General features: G+C 35.3%; 1 protein-coding gene across 5 annotated transcripts in view; it reads left to right on the top strand.

Annotated features, from left to right (window-relative positions):
• Positions 1 to 19,730, top strand: part of QKI (QKI, KH domain containing, RNA binding) — a 167,222-nt gene extending 147,492 nt beyond the window's left edge. The window contains exons 5-8 of one of the 5 annotated variants that reach the window (XM_011934970.1): positions 3,083 to 3,170; positions 4,551 to 4,826; positions 7,827 to 7,901; positions 11,795 to 19,730. In XM_011934970.1, the coding sequence (XP_011790360.1) occupies positions 3,083 to 3,170; positions 4,551 to 4,826; positions 7,827 to 7,901; positions 11,795 to 11,811 (456 nt within the window). In that variant the 3' untranslated portion in view covers positions 11,812 to 19,730. Of the gene's footprint in view, positions 1 to 3,082; positions 3,171 to 4,526; positions 4,827 to 5,767 lie in introns of all 5 variants that reach the window. The other 4 variants (XM_011934969.1, XM_011934973.1, XM_011934972.1 and 1 more) reach the window with 4 other exon arrangements.
• The last annotated feature ends 2,235 nt before the right edge of the window (positions 19,731 to 21,965 follow it).

Here is a 21,965-nt window from a genome sequence, read left to right as displayed (position 1 = left end):
AATATGGCTGTGATCTGGTGTAACATACCATCATCTCCAACAACACCATATGACAGTCTACACCAGGATCTCCTCCTATGCCACTCTTATTTTATTCTCTTGGGGTGATCTCTCCTCTGTTTTCATTATCCTGTACCCTGCAGAACAAGTGTGCACATACAGTGGTGATCACACACATTTCTTCCATCTTTTTTCTCTGTGGCTTTCTCTCGTGTTTGACACTCCATTGCCAAATAATGAATAGTTATTTTGCTATCCAAAAGGAGCAGTTCAATGCCAACATGTTTTTAAGCACCTGTTCCTTCTGCAGGAAGGTCCTCTTTGATCTTTATTTCCTCTTTGTTGAAAGTGAATTTGCCCTCTTATTTGCTGACATTTTCAAACTTGTACCACTTCTTTCTCACTATGGTAGATGACTGGAGATAAACCTACTGCTCTTCTTTCTCTTTTTTTATGTATCATATAGTTTATAATACTTTCGGTATTCCATTTTTATATATAAATTTAAATTGGAAACTTTTGCTAAGTTTTAACTTTCAGATGACTGGTTTTTAGCAAATAAGCTTAAAAAGTTTTATTATAATGGATTTGATTCTTCTCTTCCAGTAGTAGCTTACTGATTTAGTTTTTAACAAATGATTTCTGTCTTTCAAAGATCATACTTACTTTTTGTTCATCTTTGTGCAAGTTGATAGGAGTAAAATTCCACAGGCATGCAAGTATCTACTCCCTGTAATCTGCTGCAAAGCAGGTTTTTTAAAATTTGGCAGTCGCACATCAAAACAGTGTCTTTATGTTTCACTCGTCTTTTTCTTTAATTCTTGTGATTTACTAAAAACTCACTGAACAGTTCTGTTTACTATATATTATACTACACCATTGTAATGCCAAAAACAGAATTTTGTATCATTACACCTATAATGGAAAGGAGCACTGAAAAGTTTGTGTCCTGGTCATCCTTCCCCTTTTATGAATCAGGGAGGAACAAAACTATATCAGAAAATTGTTTCATTGGGTTACTTTCATTGTAAATATCACAAAGTCATGTAAAGTTATTGGGATTAGATGATACATAAAAGTGAGGGGCATTTAGTTCTTTCTCTACACAGACTTTGATAGATGGACCGTCATCTGCTGCTTGCTTTGACTGTGGTTAAAGTTTGTGTTGGACTTAGACATTTGGGATTTGGAAATAAAGTTAAAGACTTCTCATACCAGTCACTTATAAGTTCTTGCAAATAACTTGGGGGTGGCTGTAGTAACATGGGGTTAAGCAGCGGTAACAAAGAAATAAGCCCTATTCTCATGGAGCTTACTTTGGGAGTGGTGATACTCAGCAGACTGTAATTTGAAGTAGAAGCAATTAACTTTGTCGATAGGTTCTTGGAGATACAACTTTAAACGAAATGAGTATATTGCAGCCTTTTTTTCCCATCAATGTTATAATGAAATCATGTTGAAAGCAATGGCATTATTTCAGGACCTGCTATCCATTGTTTCACTTGAAGTTAGTTTTGAAGAACGTATTGACCACATTGAGGATATACTGTAATCTAGGGATGGCCCCTGGAGAAGGAAGGTAGCATTTAGGTTCAAGTTTGTGGGGATGGGGATAGGCAGGATTTGGAAAGAGAGAGGGACAGAGCAGTACACAGGGGAGCACTTGGGATGGAGGAAGTGGGAATATGCACAGAGATAAATGGTGGAAAGCAATCTGGTTTGACTTAGGATGTCACTTACATATGTGTGTAAAGTAGTAGGTTAATGGGCTTAACTTGAGAAGATATCTTGGGACCAGATTGTAGGCAACTAAAATTTTTTATATTTTTAGATAGTAAGAAACCTTGAAAGTGTTTTGAGACAGAATGTTGAGAAACATAAAAATTGTAATTTGGGCAATTAATCTGGCCTTTGTGTATAGATTGATTGGAGAACAGACACCATTAGCAACTTGTTTTGGTAGTTTGGATGCTATGCCAAAAATGACTGGAACAGTAAATGGAAAGAGTGGGACGAATTCAAAGTGAATGGGGTGGCCAAACATTTTGATGATTAGAGACTATCCTGCTTTACTTGAAGCATGGTTATTACTAGTGCCCCTTTTTGCTTTTAAATGTTTGTTGCTTTGGACAATAAATCATCATATGGTGACCCTAAAGATAGATTGCTGTGGCATTGATAGCACTCGCTAATTAGACTGAAAGCAGACAGGGATGGTGGAAGAGAGAAGAATATACACTTTTTTAGAAGTTCCTATTTCACTGAGTTTTCCTTTTTTGAATAATTAAGCATAAAATTTCCTTACCTAAATTCCACAATCCAGTCTTTTATGTTTAAAATTCTTTGTGTGCATGCGTGTGTGTGTGTGTGTGTGTATGTGTGTGTGTGTGTTTAACGAACACATCTGAGTTTTGGAATATTCAGCAAAATGATAGTTACTGGCTGGGTGCAGTGACTCTCACTTGTAATCTTAGCACTTTGGGAGGCTGAGGCAGGAGGATCACTTTAAGCCAGGAGTTTGAGACTAGCCTGGGCTACAAAAACGAGACCTTGTCTCTACAAAAAATTTAAAAAAGCCTGGCATGGTGGTGCATGCCTCTAGTCCCGGCTATTTAGGAGGCTGAGGTGGAAGGATGGCTTGAACCTGGGAATTCCAGGTGGCTGTGAGCTAGGATCATGCCACAGCACTCCAGCCTGGGTAACAGCTAGACCCCGTATCTAAAAAAAATAAAATTAATTAAAATAATTTTAAAATGATAGATGCCAAAGAGAATATACTGTGTTTAGTCTTAACCTCACATTTTCTTTCATTTCTATTTAAAAGCAGAGCTTTTTAGGAGAACATTAATAAATCGGTGTAGCTGACATAAAAATTTACAAATAGAATATCCTGTATATCAACACGCCATCACTGAGAAAGCAGGCTCCATTATGTTAGCACGTTTTAGTTCCTGATCTTCTTTTCCCCGTATTGAAACAGGTGACTGTAGTCACATGATACTTTAAGGTTTATGTGTAGATATAGCTATTATATTTGTGGACAGTCTCAAATGCTGTCATCTCGTGTGTTTTCCATGTATAGGCAGAAGGAGAAGACAGCCTGAAGAAGATGCAGCTGATGGAGCTTGCGATTCTGAATGGCACCTACAGAGATGCCAACATTAAATCACGTAAGAATGAACCCTGAGGCCCAGGGTTACTGCTGTCTCTGTTGTTTTTGTCTACAGACGTTTTTCCTTTTGGCAACACAACACAGTAACAGTTTATACAAAGTGAACAGTTGAAGTAATTCTGTCACTTGATATAGTAATTCTGTCACTTTGACAGTCCTATTTTTAATGCTTTCATGAATTGAGGACACTCCTGATTTTATTTTATGTCAGCATGTTGAAGTTTTGGATTGACAAACTTACATTATTTTAACGAAATCTCAATCTCTAAATTCAAGCATTTAAGAAATTTTCTGTTTGGTTAAATACAGATGTAAGGCTTCCAGCTTATCTTGTTAAATTTATGCAAAAGATAGCATATTGAAAGCTTATTTTGAAGAAGTGGATTTGAAGTGTATCTGAATAAAATGACCCTCTGTTGAGTTCTGTCCTTTCACTCTGCTTGCATGTTTTCCCTCCAGTATTTTTCCCTGTTGATTTCATATGTGAGTTCACAGAGATCAGTGGGTGATAACTTTTTCCGTCCTAATTTTGTTGGTATATGTATCTCTGCATGTTTTTATAAACCATAAGAGGATAGCTTTTTTATGTTTAAAATGAAATAATGTAAAATTTTTATTTTGAAACAATTTAAGATTCATACATATCATTTATATGAACATACCATATTTAAATTAGTGATTATTTAAAACACATAGAATTTTAAAGTTCCAGGCAGCTTTACAAAATGTAGGCAACCTACTGGGTTTAGAAGTAGTTATTTTACAAATTGTTAATATTAATTTACTCATGAAAATGTGAGTATATCATTAATAGGAATTTAGAAATAGGGCTTTTTAAGATTTTCTGTGATGATAGTTCCTAAAGATGCAGGAAATGTACATATATACCTAGTGGTTACTTGGCTAAATGCAATAAAAATTATTCTTACTTCACTTTGAAACTAAAGCTGTACTTTAGAAATATACCAAAACTGAGTTTCTGTGGACTCCAGTTACAAATTATTTTTTAACATCTGTTAATGCAAGTGTTTCATTGTGCTTCTGCATGTACTTTAGTCTTATGAAATCTTAAAAACAGGTATATCAAATGTATAACCTATTTAATAGTGTCATTCATTTTTTTACAATGGCTTTTTAATTTTTGCACATTCTTAATCACATTGGGAAAGGGAAAGCTGTTTGCATTTGATTGGTGTGCTTTGGCATTTTTGTGTGATCAGCGCATGTACTAATGATTTCCTTTTATTTTTCTTCTTTCCTGCTTTTTCCTTTCTTTTTCCTACTCCCCTCTCATTTTCCCATATTTTATACTGCTGTCTCTATACTTCTTTCTAAATTTCTTTGCTTACTGTAGCAGCCCTTGCCTTTTCTCTTGCAGCAACAGCCCAGGCTGCTCCAAGGATCATTACTGGGCCTGCGCCGGTTCTCCCACCAGCTGCCCTGCGTACTCCAACGCCAGCTGGCCCTACCATAATGCCTTTGATCAGACAAATACAGACCGCTGTCATGCCAAACGGAACTCCTCACCCAACTGCTGCAATAGTTCCTCCAGGGCCCGAAGCTGGTTTAATCTATACACCCTATGAGTACCCCTACACATTGGCACCAGCTACATCAATCCTTGAGTATCCTATTGAACCTAGTGGTGTATTAGGTAAGTTCTTCTCCCCACGGGGTTAACAACATTCTCTTTATAAATATTTTTGCTCCCCCAGATTTTGAAATGATTTTATCAGTTTTAGAGAGGCAAGACAAGTTTCCATTAGGAAAGCCTGAACCCTACATTTTATTTCAGCCTCTCATAAGGGTTCCCTTTGAAATAATTGCGCCTTAAATTTATTCAGATCCACTTCGGTAACTCAGGTTCAGTTTGATTGGGTAAATCTGTTGTGTGCGTTTTAACAAATACTTTTACATTTGACATGACTGGGGCCATTCTGAGTTTTAGGCCCCACCCCACTGGCCCGTCACCTCCATCAGCTCCACTTCTCAAACCTAGGTTCATTTTATCTCACAGATTTGTGTAATTGTTGGAAAAACTTTAAACTTCTATGTGAAAGTAGTTTGAGATCTTTATGAAATTCATATTATTGTATGTGTTTTATAATATTTGTGATCACTTAAAATATGAAAGAGACCAGATAAATACAGTCATGCATCGCTTAACAACGGGGATACCTTCTAAGAATTGCCTTGTCCGGCAATTTCATCATTTGATGTACATCATAGAGTGTACTTACACAGACGTACATGATACTGTTTACTACACACCTAGGCTGTGTGGTATAGCCATTATAATCTTATGGGACCACCGTAGTATATGTGGTCCGTTGTTGACCAAAATGTTGTTATGCAGGCATGACTGTAGTTGTATTCTTAAGATTTTTCAGTTCTTGCCTTTTGGAGTCCTAGTTGTGTTAAACATGAGAGATACTCTTAATTTCAGTAGTACAGTATGGAATAGTTAAATACCAAATCACTGAATTCAGAATCTCACTTAAGGCAAAAATTAAAATCATAATCTAAACGCTTGGTTTTACATGAACAAAAAGTGGTGTGCTCGAAAAAGACATTACTGATGCCTTTTTTTTATAGAGTGGATTGAAATGCCAGTCATGCCTGATATTTCAGCCCATTGACTTGCTGGATGAAGGACTAGAATACAGCAGCTGTTATAACACGACCAGTCAATGTGGAACAAACTGTTTCTGTGCAACCCCTTTGTTTCACCAGACAAAATTTGAATACTTTTTTTCCTGAATTGTATACGACCTTGGTGCTGCATGCATGCTGTTGACTTTTAGGACTTTGATCTCTTAAGGTTTTTTTTTTTTCCAGCATTAATATTGATTTATAAGGATTTGAAAATCTTTACTGAACTGGAGGACACTAAGATTTAAACTCGAAAATTCATTGTTCAAGTAAAGAAAGCCATGATGCTCTGTATGTTATCTGTGTGTGTGCATGCACTCAGGTGCCTTTTGTTTCATGAACAAATACATTTCATTGTACATGTTTTCTGTTTATCTCTAAATCATTGTATAAAGTAATTGCAGGTCAGAATTATACCACAGAACTGTTTGAGAGGCTTGTCTTCTGTTGCACATTTCTTGAAGCATTTTTAAAATAACATGTAACCTGTAACCTTGTTGTTTAAGTTTTCTTTTCTATTAATACTCTGTCCTGTGGTCCCATGCATGCTCCTTTTCCCAGAACTCCTCTCTGCTGCACCCACAGCATCTGTTCCCGAGGAGTTATGATTCTTGACTTCCTGCAGGGCTGGGACTCTTAGCTACCAGCTGCTGTTCCAGCACTTTCAGTGCAAGATCTCCCTGATTTTGCCACATGGAATTGTACTTGTGTATGATTACCTTATCTAAAATGAATAAGGGGTGATGGACCAGTTTACTGCTTAGAAATAGCAAGAGGCACTGCAGTAAAACTTGTTTCTCATTGTAAAGCTTCATGTCTTTTGTTTGTTGAAAAATTTTTTTACTTAAAAAAATTTAATTATTAGACTGGTAAAATAAAGACCAAAATATGCAGATTTCTAATTGGCATTCATAAGGTGAATAATAAGAAGTGCCAAACAAAAAAATCTTATTATGGTTAGTTTTATTTCTTGCTTTGCCACCTAAGCAGTAAAACATGATATTGACCACTTGGAGAACTCAGAAAATTATTTGAAATTTCTAAGTTATAATAAATTTGCACACAGATAACATGCATGCTATTTATGTCACATCTCACATTATTTTAAAATAAGCAGTGCCCTTCAAAACAGATGCAGACATGTGTGTTGGTAGTAGTGAGGAGATTGGTATTAGCATCAAATCTTCATTGATGACTAATTTTTAATTCCCTTCCTTTTATCTTTAGGTATGGCTTTCCCAACGAAAGGCTAAGAATTCAAGAACGGTCTTAACTGAACCCTCATCAGATCTGAATTTAACAAATGCTTAGTCTCAGCAGCCTCCGGGGGAAAAAAGCTTAGCCTAGCAGTCAGTGACTTACTTGCACTTTTTGCACATAGATATAAAGTAAAATTATGTTATTAATTTGGTTTAGTCTGTAATATTACACAGTGATGGTAATTTATAAAGGAGTGTATAGTAGTATACTGACTGCTAAGTGTACTATACTGTTTGCTTTACTAATCACCTAATTCATTGCAGTTCATACTTATTGACTCAGAGTTTAAAACCACAATCTGTAGGCTTTAAGAATTGCTTTTAAACCTTTTTAAGTGATAAACTCTTGAAGTGGTCTTAAGGTTAGCAAATAATTGTCAGTATTAAACATGGCATTATTTAAGTAGTCCTGCTGCGAGAAAGGCACTTCAGTGAATATGTGACTAGTAAAGCTTAAATATGTTTGGATCTAATAGAGTTCATGAAATACTGTAACTTGGGGATTGTAAATGAATGGATAAAATAGGTTAAGGCCCAAGATGTTTGAAATGAATGCAATATTAATAGATGCATATATACATGACATATTGTGGTTAATTTTAAAACTACTGTGCCTTAACGTGTTTCTTAAACTTTTGTAGTAAATGAACATTTGAAATCCATTTTGATAAACCTGCTGTTAATGTTTTTTCCCCCCTTGTGAATGTTTTCTAACTTTGTCTTGGTAATTGCAATTTAACTAGGTGCGGTGGCTACTAAAGTTCGAAGGCACGATATGCGTGTCCATCCTTACCAAAGGATTGTGACCGCAGACCGAGGTTAGTTTAGTTCTGCAGTTCTTGTCTATAAGAAATGCGTTGGGTGTCCATAAAATTTGCAACACCACACCTGATGGAAAAATGTAATTGCTTACCTGCACACAGTTTTTTTTTCCTTTTCTAAATTTGTTTGTGATCACTGACAGATATAAGGGTTGGGTTTTTTGTTTTGGTTTGGTTTTTTCTCCCTTCATATTTTAACTTATTAAATCTTCTATTATTATGTACTATGATTTATTCCTACTAAAACATAGTCAATTTGGGGAGCTATTAAATTTTGATGTTGCCTCAGTTATTTTCATTAATAACTTTTGCTAAAATTTACCTTTTAAAAGTTCTGAAATTTGGGGTTGGTATTGCAAAATGAATTGAACGGGTGGTGCTTTAATGAGAGAAGTAAAGGAATATATGCCTCCTGTGTACTTTTGGAGAAAACTGAAGATTTAGTTTCCATTTTTCTTTATAATAAAATATTTGAGCCACTGTATAAACGTGAGGGTGCACATGTCAAGTACTTAGCTAAAATCAACAAAGTGAGGACTGTGAAGATAACTTTCATGTAGTTGGATTTTTTTTTTAATATAAATTAGAGCATCAGTTCCCTTTTATTCTTACATTCTCTTGCCAAAATGGATCCTTTGATTTTTGTCATTTGCTGCTAAAATATATTATCTGAAGGTAAACTGTCTCTTGAATTTCTGTGGTGATATGAGATCCAGCTGTGTGAATATCATTTTTGACTAACCTGTGACTGGAAAATAAGTCTTCATTTTTCTCCTTTACAACTTCTATAATTTGTGTCCTGTATATGCCCTTGGACCCTTTTATAAATTATTTTTGCTTATTGAGGAATGGTATTTTCGGTTTATTGACATTGAATTGTTTTCTAAGTTTTTCCATCACAGATAGGAATCTCAAGCATGGTAGTAAAAAAGGATTTTTTACAAGTCTCTATTATGGCACATTTGTTTCCTACAAATTAAACTGATCAAAGTCTCAGATATTAGTGGAGGAAAAAGTGCTGGATTTGCACTTCAATTGTACATCTTCTGTGAATTTATGAAGGACCTACCTGCTTCATGTGATTACCTTGAGTACTGATGATAAATACTAGACACAGCTGTTGTCCACATCAGAAATAACATGCCTTTCCCAAAGACACTGTTAATATTTGTTTAGCATAATACATAAAGAACGTCGAAGACTTTCAAACTAATGTATACATCACTTAGAGTGATTATTCAGTGAACAGAATAGACCCCAGCTCCGTGGTCATCTATGAAGATGATATTCATTATAAGTGTTCTGTACGAACACGTCTCATAGGGATGGGGAGATTTTTGGGAAAGTCACTTTAGTTTTAAAGAAATGGGACAGTTCCATGAATAATTTGAGGTTTTATTCATATTGCTTATGTCTACAATTGTTCTAAAGAGTATTTTTTCCCCCCAGCTAATCTTTCCCTATATGCCCCCTTTTAGGAGATTTCTCACCATTTTGCTTTAACACGATCATTATTGGCCTACTTAATACTCCAGTGCCTTGAGATAGTTGGACATATTTGAGGAAGATATTATTGTATTTGGAAAATTATGACACATTCCGTGCGTGGATCTTTTGTTGTTATGTGTTTTGATTAGTTCTGTCACTGTTTTTATTTAAAATGCAGTGTCAGCAAACCGAAATGCTCATTTCTTTTTTAGTAACAGAATACTCATATACTTATCACTGTATGCACTCATTGGGTCTAAGGGAGACGTCTGAAGTCCTTCGCTTAAATTATTTTATGATACTACTGTTTTCTCTATTTTTGAGGTTAAACTTATTTTTAAAAAGTATTTTGAAGAGAAGTTTATTAGTATAAGCATTCATTTCATGCAGAGAAACTCAGCCCTTGGACATATAACCATGTACTTCTATATGAACGTTTAGAGTCCCACATGGTTGACCAATATCTAGTTCTTTACTAAAAGTAAACTCACCTCTTTATATATATTTCAAAACTGAATTTGAAGCCTGTTAGAGACCAACTGACCTTTTAGTTGTAACGAACTGTATGGTCTTACATGATGACACACCGGTGTGGGAGGCCAAGGCTTGGCAGAGGACGTAGTCTAGGTGTCCTGGTATCTATATATGGTCACTCACTTCGTTTATGTATTCCACACTCTGAAAAGAAGTCAGAAGTTTTTCTGAGTAAGACAAAAACCATCACTTATATAATTTGTATAAGAAACTTTAAACAGTTTTAATCAAAATTATGAGTAACATCAAAAATGCTTTAAGATTTTATATTTTGGAATACCTGTGAAGTAGTATGACTACATCATGTTAAATATTTATTTTCTTCTATGATTTTGGGGCAGCAATTTTTATTTTAAATAAAATTCCACTTTTGAGAAATTCAGGGAAGATTTGGTCACATTGAAGATACAATATTTTTGTAGTATTTATAAACTGTTCTAAATGATAGACTATAGAAAGCATTTTTGTCATATGAAGGTAAATCAGTCCATTATTTAGATCATTTAAACTCTGAACATTACACCTTCTGGGCTTTGATTTATGAAGTGGCACAGAATCTAACTTTGCACTGAATATCTTTTCATTCGCATCTCCTCTGCCTTAGTCACAATGGCAACAGTACAGAAAATTCTATGAAACCTCAGAATATAGTAGAAATAATTAAGCTGTTGAATGAGTCTTAAAAATTATACTACTGTTAAGTGGACCAAGTTTGGTGAAGCAGAATGTGACAAAGGTTGATTAAGGAAGGAACAACTCAAGGACATTGGGAATGATAACTTTTCCACTTGAGAACTACTTTATGTTTTACTGTAATTTTTAAAAATTTTTTGTCCTTTTTGTTATTTTGCAAAAGAAAATAGTATTTACAGGTGGCTTCTTTTAAAATATAAAAATATAAAGCAGGAATGTATATGAAATGTCAGATTTTATTGTATTTGCAGAGTATTAGCTTTGAAATTGAATAAAGAAAGCTGTTTGTAGTTTGAAAATGCCTTATTGGTATCAATTAGAAATTTCTTCTATTTTTTGATGTACTTAGAGCTTTTTGAGTGTAGAATTTTAAATGGCAGGATTTTACAGTGTTTACATGCAAGTGCATTTTATAAGTGTTCTATATGTGTAAAATAGTATTTTCAACTGGAAAGTGTTGGCTAGTGCAAAAGGCCTGGCCATTTTCTGGTTCCCATGATGTTGCCTACACTGCTAGACTACAGTTTAGTATTGCTTTGTATCATGAGGCCAAGAAATTCCATGTTGTTTGTAAATAGAATAATTGAAAAAGCAATAAACATTTATTGAACAAAAGAAACCTTGTTTGGCCCAGAGTTTATGTTGAACCAAATTGTTCATAGAATTTTGAATTTCTTTAGATTCATTTCTGTTAATCATCAGTTATTAATAATCACATCCATCATTAATAGTTGCTTTAATGCTTGCATCTGAGAGAATACTAATGCTTAATAGCAGTCAGATACTGATAACTGCACTGACTGTTTAAAAATTCTGTATACCAAACCTATTCATTGTTGTTTTTCAATTTCCTTCATTGACTGCTACTAACTATTAGTTGTTAGTTGTATTTTATTTCTATTTTTTCTTGTTAACCAGTTTTTTGTTTTTTTTTTTTTTGTGTGGGAGTGGGCTCTTCTTCATTTGTTCAAATCATGATATGAAATTGTCATGATTTTAATTGTATTCTGTAGATGGTGTCAATCAGTTTGTCAGAATTAAACATGCTTTTTTTTTTTATTAGTTGTGATTAGTTTTTCATGTTGTCATTAAGCCGTCACTAGCTGAAACTAATCTCTTCTCTATCTTTTCTTTTCTTTTTTTTGTTTTGTTTTTTTTTGTTTCTAACCACCCAGCCGCCACCGGCAACTAACCTATGACCTTCTGACCTCTGAACTCTTCACCCAATGATGACCTGACCATGCCTGCCTGCTGATCAGTTAACTGGTAATCGCCTTTGCTTGCCTGTCGTCAGTGCAGCGAGCTGAGGCACTTGTCCGTTCGTCTTACCATCTAACCAAACAAAAGACAAAGAAATTGTTGTCCTCCAACTCAGCTTTTTTTTTTTTTTTTCCTGTTTGGGTGAAAGTGGTTCTAGAACCTGCACTGAATATTAGTAAAGCAATAAGGCCCAATTCATCCCACAGCACTGATCATCTTTTAATATCCCACCCTAAGCGAACGGTAAGAAGGCCTTTCTTAAGAAGGGGAGACATGGCCCTTAACTACTCAATGACAGAGGCAGTTACTGTGAGAGACTTCTAGGAATCTTTTTCTTCTCATAGCGAAGTCAAAGCTCTCTCTGAATGTACTGTGTGATGATGCATCATGCATGAACCTTCGGTCAGGGATATCATTGGTGAAGTGATTTCAAAAAGTATTCAAAATTTGATATGCTGTTTAGTCACTACAGTGCCCTCAAAGGGCAGAAGTTGCAGCCTTTTTTATATTGCCTGCCAAAATTTGAAGTATTAGAAGAAAGTGTGCCATGAGAGAAAAACGTAAGGAGTTTTGAAACGTAATGCAAATAACAAAACTGCAACACTATTTTTAAAAGATAAATATCTAAGTTAAAATTACTGAATCTTTATTTTACACCTTCCAAAAAAGTATGAGAACAAGGTACATGCATTATGTGTCACATTACTGGGCAAACTGTTCAAGTATTTTTTTTTTAAACCTCCCTGTATAGAAAAAAATCATTAAGGATGTAAAAGCCATGCTTGCCTATTTGCTGTATACATGTAATGAAATTGTAGATAAAGTGTAGTGCATTGAAACAAATGAACAAAAAGTAGATACTTTTACTATACAAGGGTGCTGGTGCAGAAAAAAATATATATATTTTTGGAAATGTAGCATTTTATACTTTCAAGTGTTATAAAAAAAAAAGAAAAAGAACAAAGAAACCCTTTATTTCATTAAATGATTTTTTCTGGTGGTTGTCAAGAAACAAAAGACCAAAAGAGCCTTTTTGTCTTTCTTTTTTATTTTTTAAGTATTGGAATAAGTCTAAAGAAAAGAAAGTGCCTTATTTTCCTTCATGGTCATTTAGTCAAGTGTCTCATAAAGATCAGCTCCTCCCTCAGAATACAAGTTAATGCATGTTACTCAGTCGCCCAGTATGTGAAAGAAGATATGAGGGAGACTAATGAGTTGATGGTTTGAATTATATGATTTTTGCCACGTTACCTTGATGCAGATTTGCCAAATCTGATACTGTGAAAAGATTTGATAACTTTTCTAATGCCTGACTAGTAAGTTTTAAAACATCATTCTTTTAAAAAATAATTTAATACTTTTGGTTATTCCAATCTTCAATGTTAACCCAAACGATTCTGAGATAAAAATTATGTGTCATCTGAACTTCAGTTTACAGACAAAATTAGAGCTTTGTTTTATTTGGAGAAGGGGGATGCATTCATTTGATTTTGATTTTTATTTTGTTTTTAATTAATTGGAGATAATAGGATACCTAGCAAATGTTTTCAGAAAAGTGAATCTTTGTGATTTTCATCCTGGAAAACAATGTTTTAAATCACCCAAATTTAATCACATGTCTTTATATCATACCAGATAACTGGTGTAGTGTATCCTTTTACTGTTTCAGTAACCTTTGCCTCCCCCACCCCTTAACTTTAAAAGAATGTGAAAAACTAGCATCATAGTGCATATAAATACTCAACCACATTTCAGCTTAAGCTTCTAATTTCTCTAGAAGTTGAAACAGTTAGTTATGTAGTTGAAGCAATTTGTGTGCAAAGCCTACATCTAAACACTTGAGTGAATAATCATTAACTGCTCAGTACCAGACGTGGCAAATCTCAAGTGACAGTGGACTCCCCCTGCCCCAGCTTATCAACTCGTCCCCTCTTCCACACCTTCCCAGCATCACAGTCAGAGGTCAGCAGGAAGCTGAGTCATTACCTTCTTGGTGACCTCCCCTGCCATCTTGTCTCACTTGGAAACCGTTGTCAGTTTATTTACTATGCAATAGACATTCATTGTTTTGTATCCAGCTAGCTTTGGTTTAATATGCCACTGCTTTGTCTTTCTGTTACACATACAGTTTTGATTTATTTACAATATATGCTGTGCCATTTTGATTTTTATATTGTTTGGTTGCTTTAATAAATTTGCGACACTCAAACACTTGAGGTGATAGTTGTTAAAAACAATACCAGTATTTGATCCAGTTTCATCTCAACTGTGTTATACCTGGACATTTTAGATGTTTATCAAAGGTCTTTTATGGGGAAGAAAGTAAATGTATGAAATAATAAATGTGTGACATTTATGGGTAACGTTGGCTCTGAACAAACTTTTGAAAACTTGGTTGACAAAATTTTGGATCAACTGAAAAAAGCATGACTTTTGAACTCTCTGAATGCCTTGGTTCTCAGTATTATCATTCTTTATTGAATTTATTTCTTATTAAAATATGTAGTTTTTAAGACTTTTTTTCTGACAGTATTATGTAATTTTTTAGCGTGGGTAGATGGGAGTGTCGCTTGTATGTTATCGTACAGCTGACATGTATTTTTGTCTATTCTTCATTATCTTAGTTTCATGCTGTGTATGTACCATAACCAACCTATTGCCTATGAGAAACATGTAAGATAATGTATTTACAGCCATTGTTACAAGTTTATAATGTATTTTTCTATCTTGTTTTATATGTATGTTATATAACATTCAAAAAGAATTTTTTTCTTGATTGAGAAAAGGATACAAAATGCAAAATCCACAATTTTGATAACTGAAAATTGCCAATTGTTTTGCAGTACTTTATTATATTGGGTGTCTTGTCTTTTTTGGGCTTTTAGTTAGCTAATGAATGAATACATTAGACACTTTTGGGTTTTAGTTGGGATTTTACATAGCTTGCATTTTAATTCTTTGGTTCTTTGCTGTTTCTATTAACCCATAGCATTATTTTAATAAATGTTATAATACCAACCTACTAACTCTGGACTATGTCTGTTTATTAACCTTTATATGTTTAATTAAAATAAACAAATAAAGACAAAAGAATGTAAAGTCTTGAGTTACTGGACTAACCCTGAAGAACGTGACCACAGATAACATGGCGTGACTTGTTTTTATGTTGTTTGTCAGCTGACAGTTTTGCACACTACTGTTAAAATGGCTTTGGTTATTCTGGGCTTGTACCTTGTTGGGGGCGGGGGTAGGTGCAGTAGAGATGGGAACAAAGAGGCCTTTGTTGGAGGCATTCTTCTCCTCTTGCCACTTGCCTTTCAGCATCTGCATTACTAATTCCACACCTTATTTTTCCTTCTCCAAAATAATCACTGTCTGCTCACAGCATCAAGAGTAAAAAGATATATTGTAATGGTATATACCTGGAGAAACCAGTTTGATTCTTTGTTGAACCATTTCTTTTAATTTCTGTAAATAAGTAATTTTATGGTCACATTGTAAAGCAGAGAAACTGTTGATATTTTACCTTTATTTAGATTTTTATTTTAACCTGACCTTTTTCCTTTGGAAAGCATTGAACTTGTTTAGCTAACTACTCCTGTTAGGGGAGCTTAACTTGGGTAAAGCCAAAGGCCCACTGACTGTTTCTCACGGTGGCCTGAAGCCCCACTGCTTTCCAATGAGGAAAAGAACCCTCAGCACATTACTGAGTTTTCCTCAGGTATTTTTTTCCCTGTCACCTACTTTACAAATACAGTCAGACTAAAACATTAAACAAGAAATTTAAGGGGGAGAACACTGGGATTTGAAAAGTTGTATATGATCAATTTCTTGCATGCAAATCAATTTAAGATTTCCTAAATATCTTCATGCTTTTCTTGGCTGGAACTTGGGTAAATTAACCTGTAATTATGAATTACTTAGTTTAACTCAAGGTGCCTTTTTATTTCACAGATTGATACTTCCTTCTTTCTGTGAAACAGTTCTCCTAGATAACAAAATCCTCAGGATGAATTTTTGCATTTGTACATAGCAATGTATCTTTGTAAATGACGTTTTATTTATTTAGAGTTACAGAATTTGGGGCCGAAATGAGTGACATGTAATAGAAGACAAAACTGTACCAATACCCCCTTAACCAATCAGACTGTCAAGGTATTCTCATTCATAAATATATATACACACGTACATATACATAATACACAGAGTAGTGATAGCTGATTCGATTGATAACAGCGAATCACCATTGAGATGGTCACTTGGATCATGTAAACAAACCCAGTCATTTCTCTGATGGGAGCAGTGGGGCAGTGTACTGTTGTTAGGTAGACAGGTCTTCAACATGCTACTATTTGTAGAAGTTTCCGTTGCCCTAACAGTTCGTGTAGTAGTCTGTGAAAATTCGAAGCTGTCTGTCAAGCTGCTAATGTACAAGTTGTCGTGGTACCATGTCACTTAAATTGAAGAATTTCTGTGCAATTTACTATTCTCTAAAGCCTATGAATGCAGCCTCATCTCATTTTCAGTTAAGGGTACTTTATGTATAATTATGTCATTGCTACCTTTTATGCAGGAAATGTAAAGTTTTAAAAGGCGAAAATAACATTACAAATTTCATTTTTATACAGGTTGCAATATTATTAAACATAAAACTACCAAATTCCTAGAATAGTAAAATTCTAGAGTCAGTTGATTGATTGAAACTATTTGACAAAACAATTGAAAGCTGAGCTTTCAGTCAAGAAGTTGGTGAAATTCATGTACTTAAACATTTTTTTTCCTTTCGGCAAGATGTCAGGGAAGACTTCACATGAAAGTAGTTACTCCCGTATGCCCCGGTGCGGCGGCTCCACATGTAAGAGGTCACTAAGGCCCCCTGCCCATAAAACCAGGATGTGTATATGTACACACAATTGGTGTCTGCTTATGGTTTTCTAAACACTAGATAAGGTTCTGAATTTTTTAGTGTGCCAAAAGCGAATGATAGACTTAAATGAAATTGCTTACTACCAAACCAAGAAAGACTCTTAACAAGTATATATACGTGTATATGTATATATATATATATATATATATATGTCATAGCACTTTCACATGTGACAGCCTAAGGTTTCTTTAGTTTTGGGGTGGAGTGGGAGTAGTTTTGCATATTTGACCAGGATGGGATGCCTGTCTTTATTCCTTGATAAGAAGTAGCTGTTAACAGCATTTCAAACAAATTATTTTTGGTAGAATAGAGCTTACTGCCAAATGATAATTTATTTAGCAAAAATTATTCTCCAACTTTTCGAATTCGCAAATTTTCTAAGTGCCTAGAGTAGTTTTTTACATTGTCACGAATCCCTTAATACCTTTAGTTAAAATGGAAAAAATATGGACAATTATATTTTAGAAATATGTGCTACACATCTAATTTTATCTGTAGTTTCTTTTAAATGATCTAAATTGAGATGCCTTTGATACGAAGAGATTTACCAACATTATATGCACTCGTGCCTTCAATGCGGAATCAAACTGGTTAACCTCGGCACAGTCCTCTCCTTTCTATGTTTCTGCTGCACTAATTGCCAGGGGGTGGGAGAGAAGGCAGATGAATTAATTCATAGTAGAAGGAGATAGGTGCAGCAAAGAGCAGCCACAATATTGATTCCACATTACAATTTTGTTGCCCCTTGGCAAAAGACGTCACATTGTGGGAAGATCTCAGCTTCCAGGGTAAAAGTTAATTTATAACTTAAAGTGCTATTAAGTTTTTATTACCAAATATATATTTTGTGGTTTATAGTGGTGTGTATGAAACATTTAAAATTTTACTGTGGAAATTGTATATATATATATCTCTATAGAAGTCGAAATAGGTGTTCGCAGATCATATGTGAACGGAGAACTGCATATGACTGTACATGAAATGCAATAAACCAACTGGAAAAAGTGCATGTGCTTCATCCTCTCAAGCCAGCTCAGCTGAAAAGAGCTCCTTATCCTTCATCCCCAGAAAATGCATGTATCAATATCAGAATAAAGAACGCACACTTTCAGTTTTATTGGGGCTTGCAACACTAAAAGAAAATGTTAAGAATCTGACATTCTGGAGTTATAATAACATTAGAAAATGAGCATAACATTCACTCTGATTTTAGTCATTAAGGGAGATTAGTAAACAGACTGCTACAGCGTTCCACAGTTGGACTGTGCATCCAAAATAGTTTTTTGGTTTTTTTTTGTCTTTAATGGTACAATTTTTATGTAGTTTTTAAATGTAAGAAAGAAGAAAGGAATGCTGACCAAAACTTGATTTCATCAGCTTCGTGAAAAGGACTAGTGTCATTAACTTGTTGAACAAAGAATTGGTTTATTTAAAAAAATAATTTCCAGTAGTGTGAAACCTTTACGATTCTTTAACATCTAAATGTTATGACTCCTTGTGCCTTAAGTTTTCCTGTCTTCTTTATATCATCTCCAAGTACCTCTGGCTCCTTTCCTCTTGCTCACTGGAACCTTAGTTTTCCTCAACAGAATGCTTTGTTAAAGTAGCCCACAGGTGCAGGATCCATAGCACCGTCCTACAGACTAGCAGCCCAAAGGTGTGTTTGGTTTGGCTTATACAGTGTTTTGCCTTTTAAAACTACTTGCCATAATTTAAAGGTGGCAACACTAGACTTAAAAAACAAAAGTGATTGCCCATATTAGCATTGTTTTTTTAAAGTTTCTTCACAAAATCTGCTCTTCCTGAAAGATCAAAGTGTCTAGAAAGCCCAAACATGTATTCTCATGTAGTAGGCCCCAGCCGAAACTGAGTAATTCAACTGTCCCCTTGAGCCAAGCATTCCCTGGTGAGTCACCACCCACCACTCCTTCCTGTCTCTGGTGTCACACTTGGGCTGTTGGTTTTCTTCCTCTTGTCTTGCTTTAATCCTTCCTCCTCTCCCTGGCTCCTGTGGATCTCTCTGCTTCTCTCCTGGTCCAGGATGGTGATCTGACTTTCAAACCAACTCTCACGTAAAATCGGTTTTGATGTTTTTCCTCCTGAAAAATCAGATGAATATTTTAGTCACTGTGACTCATGCATATTGTATTTCTTACTGTTTAAAGAAGGACTTCTATTAAGTGAGTGGAAGCACTAGACATTTGGATTTCCTTCCCAGTGTAATTTTTAATGATTACCTCTTTTATACAATAATTTGTGGTCTTCTTAGAAAGCAGTTAAACTAATTGACCATCTAATAGTTGTACTATACATATATCTAAAATAATAGTCATGGTAAGTTTGACATCACATCTTCCCCAAAAAATGTTTATTAAAATTAGATTATTCCAGTTTAATGCTATTTTGTGAAGTGTATACCCTCTGAAAGTGCTTATTTTTACATGCTATACAACAGTTTCAATTTTAAAGAATATCTCCTAAAATTGGGATGAAAATCTATAGTCTTTGTTTCTTAAAGTATGCTATACTATATTCATTGGTTACTTAACTGGATATTAATATTAATAAAGTTATGACAAGAAAAAGATGATTAAGAGCCAAAGGAGAAAATATTTGCAAGTGAATCCACAATTCTTGCAGAACTATTTGAGTTGATTAAAGATTTTATGATCACTCCTTTAACTTAGGACTGTCAATGTTGGGAGTGATGAAAGTGCCTTGGCTATGCTTGAAACCTGAATTTTAGTGCTTCCCTTAATTCATTGTTTTAAGTTGGTTTATAAAATTAAGACATACTGGTAGTACAAGTTGAAAGTTGGTTTGAATACATTTTAATTAAATTATATATGTTAACGAATTATGTTTTTGTTCATTGCTTTCTCACTGAGGGAAACCAAGATTAAAAAGTTTTCCAGAATTTAAAATGACTGTAGATTTCTAGATTCCTAGGTGGTGGGAAAATGTAAAACTTTAAAGTTCATGGGCGGAATGCAATGCAGGTGAAAACACCTGAAACTAAGAGTTAAATGTGACTCTCAGGGAAGAAAGCTAGATTAGCAAATCAAACATACACATGCCTCATCCAGAACTAGTATTCAGGCATCAGTTTTTGGGCTACTAGCAGTAAAGTTCGTTTCAAATGAAACAGTGGGAAAGTTGGATACCACATCCAGAAGTGGTCTGTCATCAGTACGTATTGGTGTTGATTCTAAAATGCATTGGAAACCTCCCATTACTCTTGGAATTAAAGCAACCTGGTATGGAGAGACATGAAAGAAAAAACGTAGTGCAAGCTTGACGTTACATCCTTTTCACTGAATTCTCTGTGAGTCTATTCGGCAGTGTGGACACCACCAATAATGTGCTTCCCGCTAAGCTAATAAATACCGAGATGGCCGTGTGAATACCTTGGATGCTTCAGAGAAGTGTTTTAGTCCATTTAATGTTGCTATAGCAGAACGCCTGAGGCTGGGTAATTTATATGAAAAAAGGTTTATTTGGCCCACATTTCTGGCGGCTGGAAAGTTCAAGATTGGGCAGCTGCATCTGGTGAGAGCCTCATGCCACTTTAACTCATGGTGTAAAGCCAAAGGGGAGTGTGGACCAGGTACACAGAGATCACAAGGCAAGAGAGAAAGCGAGGAGGCCAGACTCAACCCAGTCTCAGAAACTCGTGCATCCCTGCAAGAGGGGAACACCCCACCCCGGGGGCGGGCGTTCATCTTTTCATGAGGGATCCCCCTCAGTAACCCCGCTATCAGCCCCCACCTCCCAGTGCTTCCACACCAGGATCAAATTTCAACAGGAGTTTTCCTGGGGACAGACTCCACCCAAACCACAGCAAAACGCGCGACCCAATTTTTCTAAAATGCTTGCTGTATTTTGCTAAAGAAATCACCACCACCACCATCCTTAGCTCCATCCTAGAGAGGCTGTAACAAAGAAAAGTTACTGAACCAGAAAGCAGAGTGTCCCTGATGTAAAAGAAGTAAGCCAGGTGCAGGGGCTCGGCCCAGGTGGGTGGATCACTTTTTTTTTATCTGTGGAACCCCACATTTAAGTACAGAGGCAATGAACTGGGAAGAGTTCATGTGATTCAGGGAAATATTGGGAAGCTCCTGCTTTCCTTACCACTTTCTCCCCTCAGTTCAAAGAGGAGTACTACTGCCTTTAAAACTGCATTGAACAGAGCTAATGGAAAAGAAAAATAGAGACAAATGTAAATTTAGTCTAAATACAAACTTGAAAACTGAAGTTGGATACCACACCCCCTCCCATTTCTTAAGTATTTTTTCATTTGTCATTCTTCTAAAGCCAAAGGTGATGAAAGTCATGCCTGCTGTGAGATCTGTATCCATTCCCGCAGGTTGCTAGCCAAGAATTTGGTAATAGTGTCAACATGAGCCTTCTTGCTGAGAGCCCTCAGCAGGCTGTGAGGAATGCCTGAAGAGTTCTATGCATGGGAGTCTCTCATGCCACTCCTTTTCAGTTTGAATTACTACCTGTTTCTCATATGAATATTTCTTAAAAGTAGAAACTGTAGAGTTCTGTAATGGAATTAAAATACAGAAATACCAGAGGAAAAAAATTGTAGGCCATGTATAGAAAATGGCTGTTGTGATACCCTGTTGTATATCAATGGCTATAAAAATCAAATATGAGGGGGGAAAAACCACTAGAAAGCACCCAGCAGGAATCATACATGCTCTGCACTTGCAGGTTACTCATATTGATGAATTAGCACCACAGTCAAATTTCTGAGTGCTCAATTGGTGTTAATTAAATGATGCAATCAGTATTTCTGTGTATATCAAAATGTACAAAAATCAAACTTGTGCATCAAATTTATGTTAGTCAAATATGATAAAGTTGTGTAATAGAACAGATTAATCTCTTACAATCAGAAACCAAGGGGGATCAACATACCTTGAGTACCTGTTCTCAAAAATACTCCCTTAATGACTTACTGGGGAGAAATTGCTATTGTAACTGGTAAACTTCAAATACATGGTCTGGGTAGACAGTAAAGACAGGATATTTTAACGGAGGGGCATCTTTTATTTTATAATTTTAGCCTCTTTTAAACAAAGTGTCCAAGTGTTTTACTCCCACCCGTCTTTATGCTCTTCGACATCTCTAAGGAATTTCAACGTAAAGTA

Source organism: Colobus angolensis, unplaced genomic scaffold (genome assembly GCF_000951035.1).
Source record: "Colobus angolensis palliatus isolate OR3802 unplaced genomic scaffold, Cang.pa_1.0 Scaffold14, whole genome shotgun sequence".
In the NCBI taxonomy this organism is placed as follows: Eukaryota; Metazoa; Chordata; class Mammalia; order Primates; family Cercopithecidae; genus Colobus; species Colobus angolensis.
The sequence above is the reverse complement of the archived record's forward strand: the minus strand, read 5'-3'. Positions and strand labels throughout refer to the sequence as shown.